General features: G+C 35.9%; 2 protein-coding genes across 2 annotated transcripts in view; one reads left to right on the top strand and one right to left on the bottom strand.

Moving 5' to 3' along the window:
* The first annotated feature begins 2,942 nt into the window (after positions 1 to 2,942).
* On the top strand, positions 2,943 to 7,609 carry LOC128638092 (lutropin subunit beta-like). The gene is made up of 3 exons (XM_053689954.1): positions 2,943 to 3,110; positions 5,254 to 5,472; positions 7,583 to 7,609. Exons 1-3 carry the CDS (start codon positions 2,943 to 2,945, stop codon positions 7,607 to 7,609), a joined length of 414 nt encoding a protein of 137 aa, XP_053545929.1.
* Positions 7,610 to 8,119: 510 nt separating this feature from the next.
* Positions 8,120 to 21,931, bottom strand: part of RUVBL2 (RuvB like AAA ATPase 2) — a 36,217-nt gene continuing 22,405 nt past the window's right edge. Inside the window, exons 10-15 of the mRNA XM_053689953.1 lie at positions 21,377 to 21,471; positions 18,975 to 19,093; positions 18,156 to 18,275; positions 9,331 to 9,460; positions 8,406 to 8,520; positions 8,120 to 8,273 (exon numbers count right to left, since the gene is read on the bottom strand). Of these exons, the coding sequence (XP_053545928.1) occupies positions 8,248 to 8,273; positions 8,406 to 8,520; positions 9,331 to 9,460; positions 18,156 to 18,275; positions 18,975 to 19,093; positions 21,377 to 21,471 (605 nt within the window). The 3' untranslated portion in view covers positions 8,120 to 8,247. The remainder of the gene's footprint in view (positions 8,274 to 8,405; positions 8,521 to 9,330; positions 9,461 to 18,155; positions 18,276 to 18,974; positions 19,094 to 21,376; positions 21,472 to 21,931) is intronic.

Genomic DNA, 21,931 nt, shown 5'->3' with positions numbered 1-21,931 from the left:
CTCTCTCTCAACGCACATTGATTGAACCGCACCATGTTAAATATATTAAAAGAAGACGCCATGATATTTAATGCACCCACAGAATGATATATAAGCCCCGATAGGAGCGGCACACGTCAGGCTGACAATCTGGCAGAACCCCCACTGTATTAATCACATATCAACACTATTGCATCCGCCAACAATGGCCGTTCTCCTAGACTAAAGCTAGTCAAAAACATGAGCATAAAAGTGAAAAATATGTTTATTTACACAAAACAACCCCTTAGAAGATTAGTGGAGTACACTAGTTGTGATGTCTTCATAGAAATCACACTACTGCGATCAGGATTAGCAGAAGGAGGGGAAAAACTAACAGGCATAACAGCCTGAGAACAAATTGCCATAACCAGTGTAACAATTATCAAGCGCTCAAAATATGCTCCCTTGCAGTCCAATAGGGTATAAGAAACAAACTCAATAAATGCTGAGCCCCTACAATTAGAAGGACCACAAAGCCCGTAGCAACAGACCATGCAGGGATAGAAGGTGGGAATAATAATGTCGCCCTGACACCCAGTCCCCACACACATACAGCCTGGGCTATCTGTATAATTGCCCGGCAATGAAAGAGGCAAAATCCCTGTCCCTGGCAGAAAGCCAGATAGCTGTTCAGCCCCAAAATATCCCAAAACAGCGTATATATAAAAAAAAATACAAACCCTTTCTGAGGGTAGCAGGTCCCACTAGGTCCCTGATTAACCTCCCAGTCCTTCCTCAGAGATATCTTCCTGTCTTAATAAGGTAAATAAGAAAGGACTTACCCTCCAGGGTCTTCTGCTGTGGAGCAGTAACAGCAGCTCCAGGTCTGTAAGCCTCATCCAACTGCTGACTGGGAATTGAAGATATAAGAAAAGCAGAGTAACTAACCCTGGTTTTCTATATAGGGGTTAGCATACATTGTTGGAGTTAAAGTAAGGACTACCTCACCGACCTCCAACAGCTAATAGCCACCATTACTCTTACTAAAGAGGATTACATAGACACAGCATTGCCCCAATCCTTGCTTGCAGTGAAAAGTACCCATTAAAGGATTAAATACTTGAGGTTCTTCAGACACCATCTTTACACATCCTCCCAGATGTACAAAGCAAAGAATTACTAGGAGTTTATGGAAAGTGGGAGTGATACTTAGCAGCTCTGCTGGGGTGTTCTTTGCCTCCTCCTGGTGGCCAGGAGTTGAATTCCTACTATTAGAATGGATTTGTAAACTCTCTATGCCATTAGAAAGAAATTATTTTTTACAATAGTTTTCAACAATTCTTTAATTTCAAAAGTTCAAGGTTTATAGTAAGTCAGCCATATTTGTGTTTTCTTTCTTCTCGGCCATTAAAGTGACGTGAAACCACTTTTTTTCCCCTTTAATAATTTAGATAGAGAATTAAACTTTCCAATGTACTTCTGTTATCTTATTTGCTTCATTCTCTTAGTAGCCTTTATTGAAGAAGCAGCAATGGGCTACTGGGAGCTAGCTGAGCGCATTCAGTAAGCCAATAACGAGCCATATAGCTGTAGCCACCAATCACAGCACCTGAGCTTACCCAAGTATGATTTTCAACATAGGATACCAAAAGAACTAATCAAATTAGATGATAGAACAAAATTAGAAAAGTTGTTTAAAGTCACTTGCTCTATCTCAGTGTTTTTCAACCAGTGTGCCGTGGCACACTAGTGTGCCGTGAGAGATCCTCAGGTGTGCCACGGCAGACTGACAACAGTGTGACATTTTTTAAACTTTGCTTGTTTTTTACTCCCAGTGCAGGGGTAGTTTGTAGGAGGCATGGCATAACAGCACAAAACATACAGTATGTGTGTGTTTGTGTGTATGTGTATATATATATGCTGTATTAGGCTACAATGTGTGATTTGTTTTACATTTTGGGATGGTGGTGTGCCACAGGATTTTTTAATGTAAAAAAGTGTGCCACGGCAAAAAAAAGGTTAAAAATCACTGCTCTATCTGGATCATGAAAAAAGAAAAATCGTGTTTCATGTCCCTTTAACAATATACACTCATTTTTACATTTTATCTAAGAGAATCCTCGCTTTTAAATTAAGCATTTCATTCCTTCCTCTCTTAAATGGTAAGTCTATCATGCAGCAATGATTTAATAATCTGTTCCGGAGAACAAAAAGATCCTTCTAACCTTCACACACCCACATGGCCTTCCACAGCTTGATAGCAGAAGGGGGTTGATTAGTCTCTGGCTATTTAAATTAAAACATGATGGAGCAAGGTGGCTAGTTGACTTCTCTCTAATGCTATTTGACTTCTGTATTGAGCTCACATTTGTAAGGTAAGATTTATAAATTATCTTTACATAAATGATTTCCATTTTGAGTAGAAATGTTATATTTCTGTGTTTTGCTTATATTTTTATGCATGTGGTATAAAGAAATGTACACAATTAAATATTTGCACCTGAACGCAATATAAAAAAAAAATTTGATTGAAGAGTTAGATATTCTGTATTATATAAGGCTATAGTAACTTTCATTATCCTTTACTGGGACATTAAATACAAAATGTAAATCCCCATAATAGGTTTACGCACAGTAAGCAAATTTTGCATTAACCTATTACTATTTATTCTGGCTATTTTTTCTCTAAATTAAATCTGAAAATGGTAGATTTTCTACTGGAATTCTGAACACAGACCCTTCCTACATTCTGTACAGTGATTGCTTGATGTGTGCCAGAATTCTTTTATATCTGTCCCTAATTGGCCACAGCTAAGGAAATAAAATAAACAACACTTGCTTCAATTAGTGTGCCACTGATCTGTAAAACAATGCAAATTTTGCTAACTACAGTATATGGATGAATTTAAAAAAAAAATTGGAGTGCAGATTTTAATTTTAAATGCATAAAAAAAAAAAATGTGTATTTCTGCTTACACAGAATGACCTGTTTTCAAGTGGCGCTAATGCTTCTGACTGTATACTTGTCTGCTGTGCAAGGACACCGCCTCTGTCACCCTACTAATGCCACCATCTCTGCTGAGAAAGAAGGCTGTCCTTCCTGCATGACCCTCACCACCTCCATCTGCAGTGGATATTGCCAAACAAGGGTGAGTTTTACTTTGTGAGCACACGTTTTAAGGAGATAAGATCAGTTAGGGTGATATTAAGGGGCATAATAGTCAAAATCGAAATGTACATAAGTGAATTTGTTTTGTATAGTTCACCATTTCAGTGACACACGTATAAGGGTGCTTACAAGGCTTTAAACAAAACTCTACTCCATGCTGCTGCTGGCTTTGTGAGCAGGTGGAGTGTTTGAATGAAGTGCATACACAGCATGTGTGTGCATGAGTTAGCGCTGAGGAGTAAGAAACTTGACTTGTGATTTGTGTAGATCAACACCAATTAATTAGTGCAGTATACTTACTCTGAACCTCTTCATTTATATATAGCATTTGAACGATATATTGTAGAGTTTGCTTTTTCCTGATGTGAGTGTAACTGCAAGTAATGGAAATTACACTGAAATTTGTTGTGTCTCACCGTGTGCATAATGTGCACTTTTTACTGCTCTTGAAAAAGACGAGTATATCGTTGAAACGCATAGACGTTTTTAATAAATGTTTGTTTTTTATAACAAATATTTGTCTGCTTTTGGAAATAATTAGATCATCTCTACAAATCCTGTTAGGAGCCGACTATACTGCACATTATACACACTGTGAGACCCAACAAATTTCAGTGTAATTTCCATTACTTGCAGTTACACTCACATCAGGAAAAAGCAAACTCTACAATATATCGTTCAAATGCTATATATAAATGAAGAGGTTGGACTCTTTCAGAGTAAGTATACTGCACTAATTAATTGGTGTTGATCTACACAAATCACAAGTCCAGTTTCTTACTCCTCCGCGCTAACTGAAGCATCAGAAAAGAATACTATAAAGGACCTGCGCCTCTACACCCACTGTCTACATATCTTTAAACAGTCTTTTGGGAGAGACTGATAGAAGGCAGCGGTCAACACAGAAGGGGGTACTATTCTCATATTATTCTTGTTATTTCTGTACAGTTGGTGTTGTAACAACTAGCATACCTTGTATAGTGTAAGTTTATGTGTGTGCATGATGCTGAAACAGGGATAGCAAAAATGCTTCTAGTAAAAGCCAATACATGTATATTGCAAATCTTTTCTATGCATTAAACATAGAACAATTAAAATAGTGCAGTTCATAAGTAAAGCCACTCATTTAGGTTTTTTGTTTTGTTTGTTTGTTTTTTAAAGAGTCCTGATCCTGCAGGGGGCAGCAAGGACATAGAGACATAAGTAAGAAGTGTGGGTGACACTATAAGAAGCCACTGCATAAACAAGCAACTCCTCCAATCACAGTTATAGCACACAACCCAATTAGCGTTGTCTACTAACTTGAAAGTTCACAGATGATCTTGTCATTCTCCTCTTTCCACACATGCTATACTGATTTGTGCAAGCCTAAAGGTCATTAAAGTCAAAATTATAGGGACTGTCTAGTCTAAAATAAACTTTCATGATTCAGATAGGAAATGTAATTTTAAACAACTTTCCAATTTACTTTTATCACCAATTTTGCATTGTTCTCTTGGTATTCTTAGTTGAAAGCTAAATCTAGGAGGTTCATATGCTAACCTCTTAAACCTTGAAGGCCGCCACTTATCTGAATGCATTTTGAGTTTTTCACCAATAGAGGGTGTTAGTTGGGTGTCATTTAGATAGCATTGTGCTCACGCACGTGGAGTTACCTAGGAGTCAGCACTGCAAGCCTGTCAAAAGACCTGAAATAAGGGGGCAGTTTGAAAAGGCTTAGATACAAGCTAATCACAGATTTTAAAAGTATATTAATACAATTGTGTTGGTTATGCAAAACTAGGGAACGGGTTATAAAGGGATTATCTTTTAAAACAATAAAAATTCTGGTGTAGACTGTCCCTTTAAACTTTCATGATTCGGAGTATGCAATAAAAAAAAATCTGTCTTTTTGTATGAGCACACTTTAAGATTCCAGCTCCTACGAAGCATGTGCAAGAGTTCACAGTATATTTGTATATGAGTCTGTCATTGGCTGATGGCTCTCACATTATACGGGGGACATGGAAATAAAAGGAAACAGCTCATTTTAAATTAAAAATGTTTGCCCACTTCTTTATCATGCATTTGTTTTTTTATGCAATTCTACTGTATTAAATTGTCTTTTACTAACCATCCCCCAGGAGCCTGTATACAAGAGTGCCCTTTCCTCAGTTTACCAACATGTCTGTACCTATAAGGAGATTCGTTATGACACCATCAAACTCCCTGACTGTCAGCAAGGCATTGATCCATTTTTCACCTATCCAGTGGCAGTGAGTTGTGAGTGTAACCTGTGCAAGATGGACTACAGCGACTGTACAGTGCAGAGCATTGGACCAGACTTCTGTTCCAGCGGTCTTATATCCATTTGATAAAGAATCAAAGTTTATACCAGAGTCAGGAAGACAGGGCATTTGTGCTTTAACTCAAACTGTACTTTGTAGGTATGGGTCTAAACATAGATATCATTTTCCATAAAACCGGACACTAAAATTAGGAAACTATAGATGTTTTGTCACTGCTATCATTTTATGCTCTCTCTACATTTTACTATGTCATAGTAGAGATTTCTTCTTGTTTAAGTGTGCAAATCCAGATCTTAGTGTGTTTCACTTTCACAAGAAGAAATCTGGTTTCTAAAGAGCCGAAAGCCATAAGCACCCAGCTTGCTTCGCATTAAGCAGATGCACATACCTACATACTACACAGTATCATAGATCTTTTAAGGCACACCTTTGTATCTGGCCTCTGACTGGTCACAGCAAGGGAAACAAGGGAAATTTTCTCAAGAGGAGTTTCCATGGGTGTATTCTTGGACTGTTCTAGAGTTGTAAACTCCTGAATATATTGCAAAGAAAAGAACAGATTTAAAATGATTTTAAAAATGCATATTGCATGCAAGTCTTAACTAATAATGCCTAATTTCTGATCAATAGTATGAGTATAAAAACTTCACTTTAATGCCAGAATGAAAAGCAACCCAAGGGGGCATTACACCAGTAAATCATAACTCTAGCATGAAAATATTGTAACTTATTAAATAACCGAAATAGCATTTTTGGCCATAATAGTATGCTGTAAAACTATAAAACCAGAGTCTTTAATGAGAACAATATAACATATACTTATTTTTGGAGTAGATATGCAATGCATATAATGAAAATGTAAAATAATTTAGGGGCAATGATTATGTTATATAAATTAAATGATGTCTTGGAGGGGAGCAAACTAGTTTAGAATATATACTAGCTGCTAAAACAAAAGATGTGTAAAATAACCCACATTAACTGTTTTTCCAATAACTTGTCTTTATTGATCCTTGTCATAGAACAGGTTAACTTATGCTTGAATCTAATCTTGCAATCATCAACATGAGTAAAAACGCTTTATATTTGTAAGTTGTGAATACTTTGTGCTGTATTCACAAAGAGATGAATTGCAGGTGATTTGAAATCTTTGATTAACTATGCATTTTCAAGGGCCAACCCCAGTGAGTATCTCCTGCAACAAGAGTCGAATTAGTCCTGCACAATGCTTAGTTAATTGCTGCATACGATTCACCTGCAATTCTACTAGTTTAAGTGAATTGTACACAGCATTAACTATGCAATGTGCAGGGCTAACACAGCTTTTCTAGCAGGAGATACTCATTGGGTTTGGACCTTCATAGTGTATAGTTAATGGCGGGAATTGAAATGTTTTAATTCACCTCAATAGACCCCTTTGAAAAACAAAATTTATTTTCTGCAGATATAATTGTTTAACAATATTGCCATGCTGTTAAATGATACTGTGGTGCATGATCTAACCTCACTGGCAGTATAAAAACTAGTGGTTATTTTTTTAAAACAAACATATAATAATTTGTCTAAAACAGATTAAAAAAAGCAAATTGTGCCTTCAAATCCTTAATACAGCAGTTCTGTTGTAATTAAGGCAGAGGTTGATAAATATTAGTAAACGGAGCTCCTAAAATTCTAGTTCTGGCTCCTAACATATTCTTTTATAGACATATGTATATTAAAAACCAAGGGTCCCAGCATTCTGGGTGGCTTCTGATTTAAGGAATAGGTATAGGACAAGCACATACTGGGTTTTTTTAATGCTTAAAATTCCAAACAAATGGTAACACCAATTGCAATACTGTTTTACACCAATGTGTAGGATGGAATTGCTTGAGTTAAAGAACACAGGTCACAGTCAGCCTATTTCATACTTAGTAGGAGACAGCTGTGGGGTATTGATTCTTTAACAAGCCATAAAATCACATTTTAATGATATATGGCAAAGAATCACTTAGACTTCTGGTGAGCATAAGCGGGGGGGACGGGGGACACCGCTGCACAATACTTTTTTTTTTTTTTTAAATAAAAAAAAAAAAAAAAAAAAAAAAGGAATTACCACACTGGGATGGGTTTGCATTTTCCATATTACTCTTGAATATTACTTTGACCTTAACAATAAAAAAACATATCACAGTTTCAGCTAATTAACTGATCGCTTCAAAAGACCTTCATGAAAAAGAAAAATATGGGTTTCATCTGGATGAAGTGGACCAAATGTGCATCTCCATCAACAGCTATTAATAAAATATGTAACATTATGAATTGACTCTTGTTTTATGTTTGATACAAGATGAGTTGCTATGTGGAGGTGTCAATAGAACACCTAAAAACGTTCTACAGTCCATGCAGCCTGGATTAATCCTTTCAGTGTCTAAGCAAAGCCAAAAGAGTTTCAGATTGAAAACAAAGGTTTTTAAAATATAAAAATGTACGTTCATTTTGTAGAAAATAAATAAAATGTTTTATACCACACAGTGACAGATCACAGCAGATTTAGAAAAGTGACCCGTTACAGGTTTAATGAAGTTCTCTTGGAAAGTATCCATAAGTTGGCAGAAGTTAAGAAAAAGTGAAAACCGAACAAGAACAACAACAAACACAACAACATAACTACTCCATAAACTTAACCTTATTAATTCTAGAAAGTAAAACACAAATCATGTTTCTTTTTGAAATTTTTTTATATATAAAAGGAGGATCATCAGGGTGCAGTTTTCTAAACAAATTAAGGCATTTAACACAAAGGTTTTTAAATGGACAACAGAACTCAGCCAGCAGATTTGCTTAATATCAGGAAGTGTCCATGGTTTCTCCTTCTGTAATTAAGAAGAAAAATGAGTTACACATAATGTAAGATAATATAAGTGACAGCTACATTTATCGTTTTATTAGAGGCTGATTTAAAAAAACAATACTGTGTCCACTCTTAAGGATGTATTAATACTTACTCAATTCATTAAACATAAAGGCATCTTGATATTCTTTCATATACTGTGTTGAACGAGACTCGTCAAGAAATAGAGAGTATACTCGTTTGATGTCATCTACTTGTACTTCATTGCCCTGAGGAAAAAACAAAACAGACTTAATATTGAGATGGACATAAATTAAGAAGGATCTTGTTCACATTCTTTACCTCATTTAAGCTATAATATAGATATAGCAGAATAAAGAACACAATATACACACACTTTAAAAGAGGGGTAATAGCACTATATTTATATTTCTTACTTCTCTGCTGCAATTTCTTATATTTATATGAATAGATAAAATAGAAAAAAATCTATATCCTATATAAGTTAGAATTTTCTGCTGGGGAAAAAAGCATAATATATATTTTAGAATATCAATACTAGTTGGAATAATAAAATAAATGGAACTCACATTTTAAAAGGGACAGTAAACCTTAAAAATAATGTTATATAATTCTGCACATAGTGCAGAATTATATAACATTATTTAGGTGCTATAGCCATAAAAGCATTTTTTCCTTTTATATTTTGATAAAATACGGCGCTTTTACAGACCCGCTCTCTGCGAGCGAGGAGCGAGCTGCACTTAGTCTTATGGCGCGGTCGGGCCGGGCTGTGACTATACAGCTGGCCCGATGCGCTGACTGAATATTACAGACCCGCTCAGCAGAGAGCGGGTCTGTAAAAGCGCCATATTTTATCAAAATATAAAAGGAAAAAATGCTTTTATGGCTATAGCACCTAAATAATGTTATATAATTCTGCACTATGTGCAGAATTATATAACATTATTTTTAAGGTTTACTGTCCCTTTAATGTCACAATGCCATGAAAGTAACATGTACGATATGAACAACCCAGAAGCATCATGACTACCCTTCTGTTGGCCTGTTATTCTTACCTTTCTTTTCTTGCAGACCAGACTTGCGGCAATGATGAGCTGAATAGAATATCTGAGAGAAGTCTCTAGACCAATACGTGTCAGTACAGTGTATGCATCCTCGCTCATTTCAACATCTTCCTCTTCACATCTATTCAGAATATAGCAGATTTTGAGTTACACACAATAATAGCCATATATATTGTACATCTGTCAAAGCAATTGGGTCTCAGTATGATTACCACTTAATAATCTCCATCCGAATGTGTGTTAGTGGCAATTCTAGAGCTCTATGTGGCATTATTAAGCAAACCATATATAAATATATATATATATATATATATATATATATATATATATATATATATAATATATTTAAGTCAGAAATTGCCCAAGCACCAAGGGTGTAGCAAAACTTGTTTGCAGGTGTGCCAACTATTGGACCTGCACCAAGGTCCCAAGAAAACAGTCCAAAAATAATAGTATAGCTGCACCACCAATGCACCACCAATTGTATTAAAACATCATGTTTTTATTTAGCCACTTTAAAACAGACAACGTTTCGGACCCATGTCCTTATTCATGTCTGAATATATATATATATATATATATATATATATATATATATATATATATATATATATATATATAATAATATGTTTAGGTATCGGTCAGAAACTTACCGATATGGAGCAAATCTAAATAAATTTAGCTCTGTGTACTTCAGGGAAACTATGTAGTTTTAAGTGACAAAAATAATCTATAGCACAAATAAGCTGGACATAGCATCTAATAATAAATAGCACTGATAACAGAGCTCAGTTACTAACTACCATACCACCAATTGCAGGCCTGTAGATAGACTTGCATAAACAAACATATATGATTTGTGAAATGGAAAATGTGATCTTAAAGTGGCACTTAAAGCTACATAATTTCCCTGAAGTACACAGAGCTAAATTACTTTTGATTTGCTCATAGGGGTCAGCAGCATATAAAATCAATCTGCTTGCTGTCACAAATAGAACATTATTTGTTGCATTCTGATGCATTTTTCACATTTGCAAAACATTTCACTAAAGCTGTTATATTCAATGATTTTTTTAATTTAAACATTTTATTTTCCCCTTTCATGGGCATAGAATTTTTTTTTTTTTTTTAAATGATAGTTTAGGCACATCAATTAAATGTCCACAACAACAAACCTTAAGTAGAAAGCTATGCAGTATAGGAGACTAGTATCAATGTTCTCTAGCAGTGGATAACAATGCTCTGACCATTAGGTGGTGCTGTTACACATGTATAAAACTGCCCATAAGTGACATAATAAACTTATAGTCCACTTAAACATATATTGCTGGAAAATTTTCCTTTTAAGAGAAGTCACATAAAATACCCTGTTTAATTTTCGTAGGTCCCAATTTTTGCAGTATGCTGTCAGTGCTGTAACTGTTATTGTGAATTGGTGATCGGTATAAAATGAAGCTTTTGTAAAACAAGGGCTAACTTTATATATTTATACACAGTAATCTACTCAGATCCCTTCCCCATGCTTAAAGGGACATAATACCCATAAGCTAAATCATTTGAAAGTGATAAAGTGCGACTGTAAAAAGCTAACAAGAAAATATAACGGACATCTCTATGTTAAAAAAAAAAAAAGGAGGATATTTTTACCTCAGAATATCTTTAGCTCACAAGAGTAAGTGCTCTGTGAACGGTTATGCTGTAGCTACTGCCAGCTGAATGTTTAAAAAAAAAAATAGCCAATCAGCGCTGATGACACACTGTTGTTTACTATAATGTCATGAGATTTCACCAAAATTTCATAGCAAATTCTCTTAAACTGAGGAGGGAAATAACATGACTGACTCTGCACATACCAGATGCACGCTCTCTTACAAGTCACAGGACTAGAATCCTGATTAGCTGCTTAAAGGGACACCAAACCCAAATTTGTTATTTCATGAATCAAATAGAACAGGCAATTTTAAGCAACTTTCTAATTTACTCCTATTATTAATCAATTTTTCTTCATTCTCCTGGTATCTTTATTTGAAATGCCAGAAGTTTAGATGCTGGCCCATTTTTGGTGAACAACCTAGGTTGTTCTTGCTGATTGGTGGATAAATGCATCCACCAATAAAAGAAGTGCTGTCCAGAGGTCTGAACAAAAAAGCTTAGATGCTTTCTTTTTCAAATAAAGATAGCAAAAGAACGAAGAAAATTGATAATAGGAGTAAATTAGAAAGTTGCTTAAAATTGCACACTATCTGAATCACGAAAGAAAAAAAACATAATTTATGTAAGAACTTACCTGATAAATTCATTTCTTTCATATTAGCAAGAGTCCATGAGCTAGTGACGTATGGGATATACATTCCTACCAGGAGGGGCAAAGTTTCCCAAACCTCAAAATGCCTATAAATACACCCCTCACCACACCCACAAATCAGTTTAACGAATAGCCAAGAAGTGGGGTGATAAGAAAAAAGTGCGAAAGCATAAAAAATAAGGAATTGGAATAATTGTGCTTTATACAAAAAAATCATAACCACCACAAAAAAAGGGTGGGCCTCATGGACTCTTGCTAATATGAAAGAAATTAATTTATCAGGTAAGTTCTTACATAAATTATGTTTTCTTTCATGTAATTAGCAAGAGTCCATGAGCTAGTGACGTATGGGATAATGACTACCCAAGATGTGGATCTTTCCACACAAGAGTCACTAGAGAGGGAGGGATAAAATAAAGACAGCCAATTCCTGCTGAAAATAATCCACACCCAAAATAAAGTTTAAATGAAAACATAAGCAGAAGATTCAAACTGAAACAGCTGCCTGAAGTACTTTTCTACCAAAAACTGCTTCAGAAGAAGAAAACACATCAAAATGGTAGAATTTAGTAAAAGTATGGAAAGAAGACCAAGTTGCTGCTTTGCAAATCTGATCAACCGAAGCTTCATTCTTAAACGCCCAGGAAGTAGAAACTGACCTAGTCGAATGAGCTGTAATCCTCTGAGGCGGAGTTTTACCCGACTCAACATAGGCATGATGAATTAAAGATTTCAACCAATATGCCAAAGAAATGGCAGAAGCTTTCTGGCCTTTTCTAGAACCGGAAAAGATGACAAATAGACTAGAAGTCTTTCGGAAATTCTTAGTAGCCTCAACATAATATTTCAAAGATCTAACAACATCCAAAGAATGCAATGATTTCTCCTTAGAATTCTTAGGATTAGGGCATAATGAAGGAACTACAATTTCTCTACTAATGTTGTTGGAATTCACAACCTTAGGTAAAAATTCAAAAGAAGTTCGCAACACTGCCTTATCCTGATGAAAAATCAGAAAAGGAGACTCACAAGAAAGAGCAGACAATTCAGAGACTCTTCTGGCAGAAGAGATGGCCAAAAGGAACAAAACTTTCCAAGAAAGTAATTTAATGTCCAATGAATGCATAGGTTCAAACGGAGGAGCTTGAAGAGCCCCCAGAACCAAATTCAAACTCCAAGGAGGAGAAATTGACTTAATGACAGGTTTTATACGAACCAAGGCTTGTACAAACAATGAATATCAGGAAGATTAGCAATCTTTCTGTGAAAAAGAACAGAAAGAGCAGAGATTTGTCCTTTCAAGGAACTTGCGGACAAACCTTTATCTAAACCATCCTGAAGAAACTGTAAAATTCTCGGAATTCTAAAAGAATGCCAGGAAAAATGATGAGAAAGACACCAAGAAATATAAGTCTTCCAGACTCTATAATATATCTCTCTAGATACAGATTTACGAGCCTGTAACATAGTATTAATCACAGAGTCAGAGAAACCTCTTTGACCAAGAATCAAGCGTTCAATCTCCATACCTTTAAATTTAAGGATTTGAGATCCTGATGGAAAAAAGGACCTTGCGACAGAAGGTCTGGTCTTAACGGAAGAGTCCACGGTTGGCAAGAGGCCATCCGGACAAGATCCGCATACCAAAACCTGTGAGGCCATGCTGGAGCTACCAGCAGAACAAACGAGCATTCCTTCAGAATCTTGGAGATTACTCTTGGAAGAACTACTAGAGGCGGAAAGATATAGGCAGGATGATACTTCCAAGGAAGTGATAATGCATCCACTGCCTCCGCCTGAGGATCCCGGGATCTGGACAGATACCTGGAAAGTTTCTTGTTTAGATGAGAAGCCATCAGATCTATTTCTGGAAGTCCCCACATTTGAACAATCTGAAGAAATACCACTGGGTGAAGAGACCATTCGCCCGGATGCAACGTTTGGCGACTGAGATAATCCGCTTCCCAATTGTCTATACCTGGAATATGAACCGCAGAGATTAGACAGGAGCTGGATTCCGCCCAAACCAGAATTAGAGATACTTCTTTCATAGCCAAAGGACTGTGAGTCCCTCCTTGATGATTGATGTATGCCACAGTTGTGACATTGTCTGTCTGAAAACAAATGAACGATTCTCTCTTCAGAAGAGGCCATGACTGAAGAGCTCTGAAAATTGCACGGAGTTCCAAAATATTGATCGGTAATCTCACCTCCTGAGATTCCCAAACCCCTTGTGCTGTCAGAGACCCCCACACCGCTCCCCAACCTGTAAGACTTGCATCTGTTGAAATTACAGTCCAGGTCGGAAGAACAAAAGAAGCCCCCTGAACTAAACAATGGTGATCTGTCCACCACGTCAGAGAGTGTCGTACAATCGGTTTTAAAGATATTAATTGAGATATCTTGGTGTAATCCCTGCACCATTGGTTCAGCATACAGAGCTGAAGAGGTCGCATGTGAAAACGAGCAAAGGGGATTGCGTCCGATGCAGCAGTCATAAGACCTAGAATTTCCATGCATAAGGCTACCGAAGGGAATGATTGTGACTGAAGGTTTCGACAAGCTGAAATCAATTTTAGACGTCTCTTGTCTGTCAAAGACAGAGTCATGGACACTGAATCTATCTGGAAACCCAAAAAGGTTACCCTTGTCTGAGGAATCAATGAACTTTTTAGTGAATTGATCCTCCAACCATGATTTTGAAGAAACAACAAAAGTCGATTCGTATGAGATTCTGCTAAATGTGAAGACTGAGCAAGTACCAAGATATCGTCCAAATAAGGAAATACCAAAATACCCTGTTCTCTGATTACAGATAGAAGGGCACCGAGAACTTTTGTAAAAATTCTTGGAGCTGTTGCTAGGCCAAACGGCAGAGCCACAAACTGGTAATGCTTGTCTAGGAAAGAGAATCTCAGAAACTGATAGTGCGCTGGATGAATCGGAATATGCAGATATGCATCCTTTAAATCTATTGTAGACATATAATGCCCTTGTTGAACAAAAGGCAGGATAGTCCTTACAGTTACCATTTTGAATGTTGGTATCCTTACATAACGATTCAATATTTTTAGATCCAGAACTGGTCTGAAGGAATTCTCCTTCTTTGGTACAATGAAGAGATTCGAATAAAACCCCAGCCCCTGTTCCAGAACTGGAACTGGCATAATTTCTCCAGTCAACTCTAGATCTGAAACACATTTCAGAAATGCTTGAACTTTCGCTGGGTTTACTGGGACACGGAAAAGAAAGAATCTCTTTGCAGGAGGTCATATCTTGAAACCAATTCTGTACCCTTCTGAAATAATGTTCTGAATCCAAAGATTGTGAACAGAATTGATCCAAATTTCTTTGAAAAAACGTAATCTGCCCCCTACCAGCTGAGCTGGAATGAGGGCCGCACCTTCATGTGGACTTAGAAGCTGGCTTTGCTTTTCTAGAAGGCTTGGATTTATTCCAGACTGGAGATGGTTTCCAAACTGAAACTGCTCCTGAGGATGAAGGATCAGGCTTTTGTTCTTTGTTGAAACGAAAGGAACGAAAACGATTATTAGCCCTGTTTTTACCCTTAGATTTTTTATCCTGTGGTAAAAAAGTTCCTTTCCCACCAGTAACAGTTGAGATAATAGAATCCAACTGAGAACCAAATAATTTATTACCCTGGAAAGAAAGGGAAAGTAGAGTCGATTTAGAAGACATATCAGCATTCCAAGTTTTAAGCCATAAAGCTCTTCTAGCTAAAATAGCTAGAGACATAAACCTGACATCAACTCTGATAATATCAAAAATGGCATCACAGATAAAATTATTAGCATGTTGAAGAAGAATAATAATGTTATGAGAATCATGATCTGTTACTTGTTGCGCTAAAGTTTCCAACCAAAAAGTTGAAGCTGCAGCAACATCCGCCAAAGATATAGCAGGTCTAAGAAGATTACCTGAACACAAATAAGCTTTTCTTAGAAAGGATTCAATTTTCCTATCTAAAGGATCCTTAAAGGAAGTACCATCTGCCGTAGGAATAGTAGTACGTTTAGCAAGGTTAGAGATAGCCCCATCAACTTTAGGGATTTTGTCCCAAAACTCTAATCTGTCAGACGGCACAGGATATAATTGCTTAAAACGTTTAGAAGGAGTACATGAATTACCCAATTTATTCCATTCCCTGGAAATTACTTCAGAAATAGCACCAGGAACAGGAAAAACTTCTGGAATAACTACAGGAGATTTAAAGACCTTATCTAAACGTTTAGATTTAGTATCAAGAGGACCAGAATCCTCAATTTCTAATGCAATTAGGACTTCTTTAAGTAAAGAACGAATAAATTCCATTTTAAATAAATATGAAGATTTATCAGCATCAACCTCTGAAACAGAATCCTCTGAACCAGAAGAATCATTAGAATCAGAATGATGATGTTCATTTAAAAATTCATCTGGATAAAGAGAAGTTTTAAAAGACTTTTATGTTTACTAGAAGGAGGAATAACAGACATAGCCTTCTTAATAGATTCAGAAACAAAATCTCTTATGTTATCAGGAACACTCTGAACATTAGATGTTGATGGAACTGCAACAGGTAATGGTATTTTACTAAAGGAAATATTTTCTGCATTAACAAGTTTGTCATAACATTTAATACAAACAACAGCTGGAGGAACAGTTACCAAAAGTTTACAGCAGATACACTTAGCTTTGGTAGTTCCAGCACCAGGCAGCGATTTTCCTGAAGTATCTTCTGGCTCAGATGCAACATGAGACATCTTGCAATATGTAAGAGAAAAAACAACATATAAAGCAAAATTGATCAAATTCCTTAAATGACAGTTTCAGGAATGGGAAAAAATGCCAAAGAACAAGCTTCTAGCAACCAGAAGCAATGAAAAATGAGACTTAAATAATGTGGAGACAAAAGCGACGCCCATATTTTTTTAGCGCCAAATAAGACGCCCACATTATTTGGCGCCTAAATGCTTTTGGCGCCAAAAATGACGCCACATCCGGAACGCCGACATTTTTGGCGCAAAAGAACGTAAAAAATGACGCAACTTCCGGCGACACGTATGACGCCGGAAACAGAAAAGATTTTTTGCGCCAAAAAAGTCTGCGCCAAGAATGACGCAATAAAATGAAGCATTTTCAGCCCCCGCGAGCCTAACAGCCCACAGGGAAAAAGTCAAAAATTTTTAAGGAAAGAAAAAATGATCGATTCAAATGCATCATCCCAAATATGAAACTGACTGTCTGAAAATAAGGAATGTTGAACATCCTGAGTCAAGGCAAATAAATGTTTGAATACATATATTTAGTACTTTATAAAAAAAGCGCCCAACCATAGCATAGAGTGTCACAGAAAATAAGACTTACTTACCCCAGGACACTCGTCTACATGTTGTAGAAAGCCAAACCAGTACTGAAACGAAAATCAGCAGAGGTAATAATATATATATATATATATATATATATATATAAGAGTATATCGTTGATCTGAAAAGGGAGGTAAGAGATGAATCTCTACGACCGATAACAGAGAACCTATGAAATAGACCCCGTAGAAGGAGATCATTGCATTCAAATAGGCAATACTCTCCTCACATCCCTCTGACATTCACTGCACGCTGAGAGGAAAACCGGGCTCCAACCTGTTGCGGAGCGCATATCAACGTAGAATCTAGCACAAACTTACTTCACCACCTCCATAGGAGGCAAAGTTTGTAAAACTGATTTGTGGGTGTGGTGAGGGGTGTATTTATAGGCATTTTGAGGTTTGGGAAACTTTGCCCCTCCTGGTAGGAATGTATATCCCATACGTCACTAGCTCATGGACTCTTGCTAATTACATGAAAGAAAATTGGGTTCAGTGTCCCTTTAAAGGTACCTTTCAATGTAATTTGGCTACTGAAAAAAACTGAGGTAAAATGTCCTTCCTTTTTTACATAGAGTTGTTCAGATAATTAGTTATTCTGCATCATTTCCAAGTGCTTCAACATTTGGATATCATGTCCCTTTAAAAATCATTTATTTTAAAAATCATTTACTTTAAATACAAATGTTCCAAGATGGCTTACATAGAAGTAACATTTTTTCTTCCATAGATCACATTATTATTTGGTATCTTCAGCAACATTTAATCACTTTTTCCTGATTAAAATTAAAAAATATTGGGAGCCAAGACTAAAATAATAGGAACAGTGGCTACTTTCTCAAGCCTTGCATGGGATACACATCCTAAAACAGATGTATGCACAGATTGTAAAAAGAAGAACTAAGCACACAAATGCAATCAATAAAAGTATTTGTCTGGTAATGTTCAAAAGCCTTATAAACAGTAATACTAGAAATAATGATCCAATTTAAAATGATAAGATCGCAATAAATATTAATATTTGTAGACTACAAGTCTTTTGTGTGGTAAGAAAGGACTCCAGAGGACCAGCAAGCGCTGGCAATATTGACTTTGTGATTGTTTAATATCAATGATCTTACACTTTGTATTGGAATTAAAACCCACCTGATTTTTAGGATCTGTTTGGTTTCCTTCTCATTATATGGGGATGTGGAGATAATCAATAACCGGTCCAGTAAATCAATGGGAATTCCATGGGGACTCTTATAGTTTGTGCCACGAATTCTAAACATGGGAATCATTTTTAGTAATACATACACATACCTCAGAACAGGAAAATAACAGAACATGTACTGTGTTGCATAATGAAACAATAAGCTATTTCAAATTAATACAATATGTGCATTAAAGTGATGGTAAATTCAAAACCTATATTTTTTGTCATTCGATGTAAAATTTTAAAATAATATTAGTTTAATTGATGAAAACACACAAATGTAAAACTTTAGTAACGGATATATAACCGCTACTTTTCTATTGCATGCTCCAGCAGCCTCGACACCAAGACCTTTTTTTTCCCCTGACATTTTTCGCCGTTGTCCAATCCAAATCGTGGCATTTTGGCATGTTTAAATGTAAAAAAAAGAAAAGCAGGAACTTTTGCGCATGCATTTCCAACGTCATGCGCAAAAGATCCTGTTTTGCTTTTTTTACATTAAAACATGCCAAAATGCCACAATTTGAATTGGACAATGGCAAAAATGATAAAAAAAAAAAAGTACATGTAGCCTTAAGCTTAAAAACTTAAATAATTAAACATAGTTTAATAATAATACTTCACTTTGTTTTCATTCCACCTACACATAATATTGTAACCACTATATAAAATACAAGATTATTACTGAAAACATAAGTGGCATATATGCAATTTGACAGTTATATAGATTTGTAAATTGCCCAGATTATTCCAAGTGTTTGACATACCGAGTAATACCTCTGTTTGTAGCCATAATTAAGACAGGGGCCATATCACTCTCCAATGCCCGATTGAGAAAAGAAAAGCATTCAATATCTAACATGTGTACCTCGTCAATGAACAACACCTAATGAGGAGCAAAGAAATACAACAAAGGCAAAATATTAACTTTTCAATTCTCTTATCCAACATTATTTTTATCGTTTAGGTTTTTAAAAGCCATTAAACCCAACATTTTTATTTCACGATTCAAACAGAGCATGCTTGTTAAGAACCTTTCCAATTAATTTCTATTATCAGATTTATTTTGCTTTCTATAAATACTTTGTTGAAAAGCAGGTAGGTAGGCTCAGGAACCTGCACAAATCTGATAATAGAAGTAAATTGGAAACATTAATAAAATGTTATGCCCCTTGTAAAAGCCATTCACATTAAGAGCCAGATTACAAGTGGAGAGCCAACGTTTGCGTCCAAGCGATAAGGGGTATCATGGGGATTTGTGCTCGTCAAGATTACCACTGCTATGAGTTGAAAGTAAACGTGATCACTTGAGCGCAATTTACGTTAGAATTATTACCGCAACCTCAGAGCTCTGGTTAACTGTTTTGCAAAACATAAAAGTTGCAAAAATCACATCAAAAACACATTACAAAAGTACAGTTACACTCATAATTAAACACCAAATAATATAAATTATTTTAAAAAAATATTGCACACAAACATTATAAAGGCTCAAAGATAAAAGATATCAGGTGTTAGTAAAAAAAAAAAAAAAAGGCAATGGATTTTAACAGAGTTACATACATATAAATGTCTAAAAGATGTATCTGAATGTAATATATAATGTCTATATATGTGTACATATGTATTTGTGTTCATATGTGTGTGTGTATATATATATATATGTATGTGCATTGGAGCCCTTTGCGGTTAAGTAGATGAAAACATGTAAAATCATATTTATGAAATATTCATATTTAGAAGGATATAATACTCATATGCTAAATCACTTGAAACTGATGCAGTATAACTGTAAAAAGCTGACAGGAAAATATCACCTGAGCATCTCTATGTAAAAAAATAAGATATTTTACCTCACAAGTTCCTCAGCTCAGCAGAGTATGTTCTGTGTAAAAAGTTATACTCGGCTGCAGGTAAAAAAAATAAAAAATGAAGAAATGAACAGCAGCCAATCAGCATCAACAGTGCTGAGGTCATGAACTCTTTTACTGTGAGCTCATGAGATTTCATTGTAAACTTCCTTACACTGAATAGGGAAATAAGATGAGTGTGCACGAAAGCTCACTCCTTCCGCTGTCCCGGGACAGACATACTGATACGCTGCTTAGAAGTCCTTTACAATGGGATGTGGCTACAGAGGAACTTTTGATGTAAAATATCTTACTTTTTTACATAGAGATGTTCATGTGATATTTTCTAGTCAGCTTTTTACAGCTATACTGCATCACTTTCAAGTGTTTCAACATTTGGGTATTATGGCCCTTTAATAAAGTGTTAGTGTATATTTACTGTAAATAATTCACATTCCAATGTTCTGCACATAGCAGAAAATTCTCTATGTATTTATAAATAGATATTCCTCTGAAAAGCACACTGGTCTAAAAGAGGCTGCTCCTGGGTGGTAAATCGCCATAGAACTAGCTGATGTGCTGTTTGTTCCTGGTAGAGCGCTTCTCTCTTTGTATGCAAATTAATATGACCCTGAGGAAGTCTCCCTATGGGTGATGGGGAAACCAGACGTGGACTCCTTGCCCAGTGTGCTTAGAGGAATGTGGATGCACCTCACTGACGAGGCCTATAGAAGGCCGAAACGATTGTCTGGTGTTGTAATATTCCTTGTTCAGAGAATTGCCTGGTATTTCGGGGCTGGACTGACCTTACTTGGCAGGGTCAGACTGATATGCCTCAGCAAAGTTTTCCTCTGTGAAACGCACACTGGTCTAAAAGAGGCTACTCTTGGGTGGTAAATCGCCATAGAACTCGCTGATGAGTGTATATATATATATATATATATCTCAAGAGAAAGAGAGAGATATTGTACCAAAATACCATCAGATATATGTATTTATGAATAAATAGAACATATTCTGTTATTTGAAAAACATTTTCATATTGGGTTAGCGCAAATGGGAATATGCTTTCAGGTTTGCGCGAGAGTGGGGTGTTAGTTTTTTTTTTTTTTCTCTCCATTGACTTCTATGGGGGAATACGTGACGTATTTGGCTTTTTGCGCTTGTCAGGTTAGGGCAAGAGCAAATATTATAACTCGTAATATGAGCGCAACCCAACAAGTGCAAAAAGCTTACTTCTAGCACAGTTAACACTCGAGCTGAAGCATTAATTTGCACTCTACTCGTAACCTGGCCCTAAATAGGAAATCTTTACTTACTCCTGGGATTATCTCAGCTTTTCCTTCCTCACGCCATTCTGCAACTTTGGCATTGATCTGCTCACGCACTTCTGATTTAATCTCTCCTGTATCACCTAACAATGAAAAACAGAGTGTTTATAAAGAGTGAGGTACGTGCAAGATGCTAAACGTGTGATTAACCTCATCATTACCATTATTTAAAAGATCAATAGGTATACCTATAATGTGACGTACACTCATTAAACGTCTCACTAGTATTTGGGCGAGAACAAACAAACACAAGTTCTGGTCAATACTTAGGTTAAAAAGTGACTGGAATCTAATGTAATACAAAAATAAATAAAACCGTATAATTCTCTAGTAAAAAAATATTACAAATATATTTTATAGCAAATGGGTTAAAGGGATATAAAACCATCTGTTTCCTTGTTGTAATTATAAAAGCATCAAGCAGTGGGCAGTATTTAATAGAAATCAATGCAATATGTATCATTTTAAAAGGATTTAACTTTTAATTTTTTTTCTTATTGTGTGCAGGGTCCATTATTTCCTGTCACAACCCAAGATGGGACA

Source organism: Bombina bombina, chromosome 8, assembly GCF_027579735.1.
Source record: "Bombina bombina isolate aBomBom1 chromosome 8, aBomBom1.pri, whole genome shotgun sequence".
In the NCBI taxonomy this organism is placed as follows: Eukaryota; Metazoa; Chordata; class Amphibia; order Anura; family Bombinatoridae; genus Bombina; species Bombina bombina.
Note: the sequence above shows the minus strand (reverse complement) of the source record. Positions and strands in the feature narration are given on the sequence as shown.